We start from the raw sequence: 8292 nt of genomic DNA on the forward strand, positions 1-8292 counted from the left end.
GTGGGCGATGGTGCTGACCAGCTCGGCACTGGAGGATCAGCGAAAGCTAATCGCCAGAGCCGAAAGTGCTGCCACCGCCGCTGGGACCCTGGACTGAAGGCTCCACCCACCACGGAGATCAACGCTTCTCCGTGCCCCATTAAAATAAAGTTTTGTCTCTCTCTCTCCAAAAAGGCTATGAAATTGTACATCTAATATCATCTTCAGAATAATAATGTTTCGACATATGACGCTTTTTCATCAAATTTTCAGAATACACTATATTGCAGTTATTCTTGCTTTTTTATCTCAGTTTTCTAGAGAATACATACCGCTTCCTTGGTTTTGCATAAGTGCTTTTACTTTGTACTCGCTGCTCGTGCTGATCGGAGAATTTAATGACGTCTTGTTTTGGACTTCTTTCTGCAGTATAATTTTTTATTACCTACTGGCTGTGTTTCGTTTTCCAAAATTGAATCATGTTGCCTGGTTTCGCATATGGCGTGTGCCAAGCAATTAATTGACGGCTGGCTGGGCCTACGTCAGGCAGAGAATTTCAGTCTTTAGCCTTGTTATACGAGACATGGGTATTCTAAATAATTTGAAATAATAAGTGACGATTAGCGTAACATTTGATAAAAAATTACAAGATGGCGCTAGTCTCTACGCGATCTGCTATGTGGGGCGGGGTTCAGCCATGCATGGGGATGATACGCATGCATGAATTTGGCTAAGCTGCGTCCTTCTTAGCTTCACACCTCTTTACGACTTTGCAAATTAATCTCTTTAATCAAAATATTGCGTTATTTATGCAAAAATTTGCAATGATTGCGCATGTGCACCGTGGTAAATGCACTTGTATTTAAGAAAACTAAGCGGCAACTGATTCAGAATGGTGTCGATGATGTTAATCCTCCCTCCCTCCCTCCCTCCCTCGCTCGCTCGCTCACTCACTCACTCACTCACTCACTCACTCACTCACTCACTCACTCACTCACTCACTCACTCACTCACTCACTCACTCACTCACTCACTCACTCACTCACTCACTCACTCACTCACTCACTCACTCACTCACTCACTCACTCACTCACTCACTCACTCACTCACTCACTCACTCACTCACTCACTCACTCACTCACTCACTCACTCACTCACTCACTCACTCACTCACTCACTCACGCCTCTGAAGTCAGTCCGAGCATGTCTTAGCATGCTCTTGAGTGAGGTTGCCAGCCTTTGTTTCAAGCTCACCTAGGCCGCTTCTTTCTCATGACCAAGCGGTTCTCGGTAGGCGCCCACTTCTTCGAGGACTTCGCGATGAGCGAGCCACTCGGGGTAGCCGTGGTCGATCTTGCTGTAGTAACGGCCATACACGTGCGTCAGCGAGATGATCTCGTCGTGAACGGTGGCCGCTAGGAGGCGCAGCATGGCGATCACCGCGAATATGGCCAGACCAACGCCGACCATCAGGAAGGTGTGCGTCCCGACGTATGACTGGAACGCGTCCACGCAGTTTCGCGTGAAGATCTGCGTGTCAATGTAGAAGGGACAAATAAAAGGACATTAAAGAGAAACCTTAAGAGAGAAGAAGGCTACGTAAATTAGAGAGCAAATGTGCGTAACCAATATTCTAGTTGACATTAGGAGGCAAAAAATTGAGCTGGGGAGGTGACGTAACAATTAGGGCAGATAACTGGTGCCAAGCGTAGGGAAGCACAGTCGAGGACGGAAGGGAATAAGGTGGTGTGATGAAGTTAGGAATTTTGCTGGCACAACTTCCTCTGGCACAGCTGGCACAGCCTCTGGAATCTGTGAGAGTAAGTTTATCCAGGCTAATCAGTGCCGTGGGACCAGGATCAGGAGAAGGAAATCTACAGAAGAATATGAATGCGTTGGAGCGCATACTGTAAACATTGGCAAGTCACGACCGGCGGCTTAGCGCTATCCTTGAAAACAAGAAAAAGTAGAATCATTGAATTATATTTCAGTACTAACACATGAGGTAAAAACTCGGAGGTTAACAAAGAAGCTCGTGTAGAATCTAAGGACTACGCAACGAGCGAGGGAACCATACATGATAGGCGTAACGTTAAGAGACAAGAAGATAGCTGCATGAGATTACAAAGAGCAATTGGGAGTAATTACCGATATATTACCCTGTATTGACGAGTGTTGCCTGCAGGCAAGATACAAGAAATTTTTTCGTGCTTAGTTTCGGTATTGAGAATGACACTGAATGACAGGCAGCAAGCGTTATCTGTTGTTGTTGCCTCAAAACATGGCTCGTATCCATAGGGGGGATTAGCCACATTATATTGTTTATTTAGAGCCGGGACAGAGGACGAGGAAGATGAAGTTCGGTAGGCGACTTGGTTTCTTTTTGAAAGGGCGGCCAGATGAAACACACCTGTGCAAGACCTCCGCCTGCAGTGGTATCACACAGGAGATGTAAAGCAAATGAAATGTACGCCCATATGGTTCACGTATGTCACACACCCCGTGAACGAGGCGCCAACGCCGGGCCAAATTCCAAAGCCGACTTATAATCTTCCGAAAACAACCCCACGGAAGCAAGGACGATTAGTAAGGGGCCCTCTGGTGCGCCACCGAACGCCGGTTGTGGTCCAAAGACCAAGTCAGAGCCCAGAGTTGTCAAAACACAACAGAATATATTCTTCAAACAAGGCAGTTACAAACACACGTGCACACTTCGGCTAGACACATCACAATACAATTCAGATGGGTATTAACAAAACACTGGAAAATAATTAATGACAAGCACTAAGAGTCCAACACGTAAAGTACAGAATGAATAGGAACACAAGTGTCCAATCGTATTCCCCGTGCTGGTCTTGAGCCGGACGATCTCGGCGTAGCTCGAGGCAAATATCGAAGAAACTTCTTCCGGAAATGCACACGCTCGATGAACTCGTTGGTTAGCTTGCCGGGGACTGCCCTTCCGCAGACCGTCGGTCTTCACGTCACATCTCTTCACCGGCGCGGTCTGATCCCCTTCTGATTCCCGCACGGCGCTTTTATAGCTTTCGCCGGGGGTTCTGGAACCTTCGGTCGGAGTTGTGATCCCCTAGCCATGAACAAAGCCTGGGAATCTTCTAGTGTATTCTCGCATCTTCGACCGCGGCCGTCGGAGCGTCGTCGAGGAGGGTGGTGACTCATCCATTCGCGCGCGTTCGGATCTTCTCTCTCTCAACTCACCGTTTGTGTCGGGGTCTGAGATGGGGTTTCGGCGCTCGCGCTCTCTCTCTTCTAGTTACCGTCGCCTTCGCGTAACTTGTCGATGCTTCTAGACTCCGTTGGTCGCGTCGGCTGTTTGAGGCGTATGTTGAAGCTGCCGCGGGGCCGGCGTGCTTCTTTCGCTGGCTTGCGTGACACACGGCGCGCGCTTAGATTATGCGCTCTTTTATGACAACGTATGACGGGAGGTATGTGTACAAATTTCAAGCGCAGGCATAGGTGGCTTCAGGTGAAGCCCACTTCCAGTTATAGGCCTGATATTTCCCCCCTATATTGCTGGAAAACGCTTATGCAAAATATTTTTCTTTTAGTTGATTATGATTATTCTCGATCTTTAGTGCAAATTTAGATAGACAAAAATTGTGTTATATATATGTTGCGTAATTAAAGGGTTAAGAGAAAGAAATTAAATTAGGCAAGCTATTTATAGCGTAGGGCACATAACTGGTGGTATATCAGAGTTGCAGAATACGGTTCAAGGGAAGGGTAGCGTAGTCGATAATGGCAGAGAATTAGTGTGATGAAATTACAAAATTAGCAGGCATAAGATGCCTTCAGCTGATCGAAGACAAGATTACTTATAAATCGAGGGGAGATGTCTTCATCCTGCAAGGGGCATAGAATAGGCTCATCCTTCTACTTCTTCTTACTGTTGTTTAACTAGTGTCCATAGAAGAAAATGCTGGTGGGGTAGTTGGTGCATGACCGTAAATAAGAATCTTGCGCGTCCTGTCTATGTGTGTACACCTTTCGTGGTCGTCTCGTTTCGCAAGAGTCTTATTTACTAGTGTCGATATGTTTTCTGCAACAACTCAGTCGAAGCTCTACGGACCTCAATCCACCAAACAGACTTCTGTCTATAGAGAGGTGTATAGACTGTGAAAAAAGAAAATAGTCTACAGGAAGGCAAGAACGTCAAAAGAAGTCTACACTTCGTCTTCACTCTCTCCTAATTCATATTTATGAGGGATAGCAGCAGTGGCGAAGCGCCCACCTTGTCCGTCTATAGGAAGGCAAGGATGTCTAGAAGACGTCTACACTTCGTATACACGTTTCCTTCATTTTTATGAGGGATGAAAGCAGCGGCGAAACGCCCACCTTCTCCGTCTATATATATATATATATATATATATATATATATATATATATATATGAAGGCAAGGATGTCAAGAAGACGTCTACTCCTCGTCTACACACTCTTAATTCATTTTATGAGGGATGGAAGCAGTGGCGAAGCACCCACCTTGTCCCAGGCCTCCTGCTCGGTACCAGCGAGCACTTCACTGCCACAGTAGCGCCGCTTGAGGCGAGTGTCGATGTCGATGTCGTCGCCCTCTGGCGGGCGGCAGCAGGACGCCGGTACGGAACAACGTTCCACGCTAGGGTTGGTCTTGGAGCAGTTGAAGTACAGGTTCTGGTCCCAGTCTCGGTAACGATCGCTCGTCACGCCGCAGCACTGGAAGGCCGACTGTGACGGGGGAACGTGTCTTACGCTGCGACAGCTGTCATTGAGCCAGGGCGTGGGTTCGCGGCTCTAGCCGGTTATGATGACGGCGTCGGCAACACAAATAAATATCGGATTTCGGAGACGCTGCTTGTTTTGTTTGCAGGTTTAATGTTTACTTTGCAATTCACATTACCCCTGGATGCCCCAGAAGAGGATAAGATAGTCAAGAGGTAGAAAGATATGGTTAAATAAAAATTGTGGGATTTAACATCTCGAAGTTTCGAGGTGGGCTATGAGGGACGTTGTTGTGCAGGGCTCCTGAGTAATGTTGACCGCCTGCCATTCTTGAATGAATGTCATTCCTGAGGCACCGTTCACGAAGGTTTTCCATTCTGGCCCCATCGGAATGCGGCCGCGGCTGCCGGGAACCACCAAGGTCTGGAGTCACCAACTACACCAGCCGGGGTATACTAACGTGGAATTGTTACGTTCTACTACCATCGTGACACAAATTGCGACAGTAATGTTCTATTCGTCATCACCTGCCCCCCTCCGCCTATGTAATGCTCCAACGGGCCTTTAGGGTATTCAAAAAAGCAAACACAAAAATTAAAACAAGAAGGAACCCCGCGATGTGCTAAAGCATCGCAACGCCACATCCACTGAGCAAGTGCGACCTGCGAAGGAGGTAGCTGTGAGGGTATTATAGATAAAAGATGGATAAAACACACAGAGCGCATCGAGGTGTGCCCGAAGCAAAGTTACGTAACACAAATGTAACGTAAACCGCTATGATTCAGCACTTTGGCATGGCGTCCCGCACAGAGCTCCCGTTGGTGAAGTCGAACGATATGAAGTGTCATTTTTTATCTAGCATGTGTGTGTAGCCCCATTCATGCGGGGAGACTTCGCGTCGCGGATGTCGTACGTGACGTCAAAAGATGTGCGACGTCCCAAACGTGTAAGTAAGCTTGCAACAGACTCAGTAAATTAACTAGCATCATGTGCTATGCTCAGTCTCATCGACTGAATAACCTCCAAGTATCGTTCCTCTAGGCTGCGTGCACTTACCTGGGCATAGTCTACGAGTCGTGCATAGTCCTGGTTATCTCGGTAGCTCACGATAAGCTCGATGGTGAAGACGCTCTGAGCAGTCTGTGAATGTATGGTAATGAACAGTGAGAATAAGACATAAATGAAAGTATATGTTGCATGGTCATGGTGATTAGGAGTAGTCGAGCAAAGAATGCCGCTTTAAGACATGGTCACAGTTAGAAGATACATCGTGTGCATTGGAGCTGGCAGTATACGCGCGCTTTCGCGAAGGCAGGGTGACACTACGCACAAGTGCTGCAGTTACCTTCCATATTAGGGCAATTCATAGGAACAAGACTTCAAACTCTAACTTAACATAACATATTATAAGGGAAACGAGTTCCATTACACGGATTTTTGAACAATAAGAAAAAAAATATCACGCAGCACTTAAACGAAATGAAATGGCACGAGAAATGTTTAGTGACACAAAGGAGAATAATACGTTGTTTCAGATTCCAAGGTCATACGTGTTGGGATATAACTACTATTACAAGTATTAAACAAGTAGTGATATACAACTAAAATACATCTTCTACAAAAACGCGCTACGGGTCAGACTAAAGCAAATAAACTATTATGACAAACAGGGCTTGCTTAATCGTTCTTTTTTCCTTATTCCTTTTACTAACTCGCCCTAGTTGACATTCTGTTATTTACTCCTGATTTTGGTATTAAGAGTACCCTCCGCCCATCCCCTGCCATCTAAAATAAAAATTTTGTTTTCGTCACAAACACACACACACACGCATGGATGTGCGTACTTACCCCGTACCAGTACGAAAAAAAATTTTTTTTTTTTACCAACGCCGTATAGTTCATTATATTTTGTTAGCAATGACACCCTTTCAAGAACAATAAACCTTGAAACATTTCGTGCTGCTAAGGACCACTACCATTAAGGCCGAAGATGCTAGTCGTGTCTAAAGAGACGACGATCACGACGATTTGGAGCTAGCTCCGGTTTTGACTTTGCGCCATTTGACGCGCTTCGGTCAGTAAATGTACCTGTGTAACATCTTCTCGACTGCGTCTTTCCAATAACATTATTTATTGCATTGACATCTGCTCTCCACATTGAAGCCCCAGATCCCACCGTAATGAGCAAAAAAAAAAAAAAAATAAAAAAACCTGGACCGTGTATCGCGGAATAAAAAAAAATAATAAAAAAACCTACTGAACCTGGACCGTGTATCGCGGACCACACTCACACTCTTGGTGACCAGAGGCAGGGCGACAGTGGCGGCCATGTAGAGTAAATCCAGAGCGATGAGCACACAGGCACCTCGGACGTACCAGCGCAGGAAGCAGGCGTTCTCGCGCAGCGCCCCGACGAAGCCCGTGAAGCTGATGACCATCAGCAGGCCCGAACTGGTCAGCGCCGAGATGTCCCGGTTGACCAGGAAGCTGACCAGCAGGGACCGGCGACGGAACGAGATCTCGTGACGACGCTCCACAATGGACACGATCTACAACACGGTTCGGAGGAGAAAGGTCATGCCATATACGCCTGCCGAATCCAGCAACGCTGTTGGTGTGTGCACGTGTCAGGGCTCATGGAGTTATACAAAGCGAATACCTAGCGAGGACGCCATATAATAAGAATCAGGGTATTGAGACAACAAAACTTCGTAAGCACAAGAATCTTAGCTAATAATTTTGAAATGAGAAATTAGGCAGCAGCTTTTATACCCTGCGCATGCGTCGCCGATCCCGTGCACAGAATGAAGTGGACGTTTAGCACAGTACCCTTAAGAGGAAGCTTTACCTTCTGGAGTTCCTATCCAAAATCATTGGAACAAAAATTCTACTCCGAAAGAAATTCTATTCCAGCGGCGGCTGGCGTACCCCTATTACCCCGGCGGCGGCTCCGTGAACTCACGGTCCGCTGCAGCAAAAGGCGCACGACTTGAGGGTCAGCGAGCGTTTTCAGGTTTGCTTGGCGCACGGCGTCCTGCTGCCGAGTCGCTTAGGCGAAGGTAAGCGATGTAAGCTGAGCTCTATGATTCTACCGATGGTTGGCCAAGATCACTCACGCAGGCGAAGGCGACCATGCAGGCCATTGCGAAGATCAGCAGGTTCACAAAAACCAGCGGGACCCTGTGCAGAGGGTTCACATCGACGAACGGCGTCGACCCTTCTTCGTCAGGCGCCGGAAAGCTCTTTCTTGCTCGGGTCATGCTTGCTTGCTTGCCTTCTTCAAAAGTGGCTCGTACCCACTATGGGGGATTGGCAAAGAATCGGGTGATTGAAGGAAAACAATTATCGGAGTCTCATAAGGATCACTTGTGAAAATTTTCGAATGACGAAAGGAATTTATTCGTGTAAAATTTAATAATTTAGCAAGGAAATCGTCCTGATTCAATTATGTACCCCACAACAGCTGCACCGACATCCCTATGACAATGTCCGAGAGAAGAGGCACCAAAAGATAGAATATTGGGTATCGTAATATTTAATCCAGCACTGTTAATTTTTCTTCTAAAGCATGTTTTCTTAATGAGGAAAAACGG

General features: G+C 46.7%; 1 protein-coding gene across 1 annotated transcript; it reads right to left on the minus strand.

Annotated features, from left to right (window-relative positions):
• Positions 1 to 1233: 1233 nt before the first annotated feature.
• LOC119458470 (tetraspanin-33) lies at positions 1234 to 7959 on the minus strand. Its single transcript, XM_037720310.1, has 5 exons — positions 7816 to 7959; positions 6991 to 7248; positions 5756 to 5839; positions 4481 to 4705; positions 1234 to 1509 (listed from the first exon to the last, which is right to left on the minus strand). The coding sequence occupies exons 1-5, from the start codon at positions 7957 to 7959 to the stop codon at positions 1234 to 1236; spliced, it is 987 nt and encodes a 328-aa protein (XP_037576238.1).
• Between the last annotated feature and the right edge of the window lie 333 nt (positions 7960 to 8292).

This window comes from Dermacentor silvarum, chromosome 7, assembly GCF_013339745.2.
Source record: "Dermacentor silvarum isolate Dsil-2018 chromosome 7, BIME_Dsil_1.4, whole genome shotgun sequence".
Taxonomy (NCBI): domain Eukaryota; kingdom Metazoa; phylum Arthropoda; class Arachnida; order Ixodida; family Ixodidae; genus Dermacentor; species Dermacentor silvarum.

Bases quoted from the DNA above. Each gene is read 5' to 3' on its own strand.
- LOC119458470 (XM_037720310.1), bottom strand. From the start codon at position 7,959: ATGACCCGAGCAAGAAAGAGCTTTCCGGCGCCTGACGAAGAAGGGTCG. The intron at 5,840-6,990 runs GTGAGTGTGGTC...ATACATTCACAG, and splicing joins TGCCTCTGGTCACCAAGAGT to ACTGCTCAGAGCGTCTTCAC. The intron at 4,706-5,755 runs GTAAGTGCACGC...CCCCCGTCACAG, and splicing joins GACTCGTAGACTATGCCCAG to TCGGCCTTCCAGTGCTGCGG.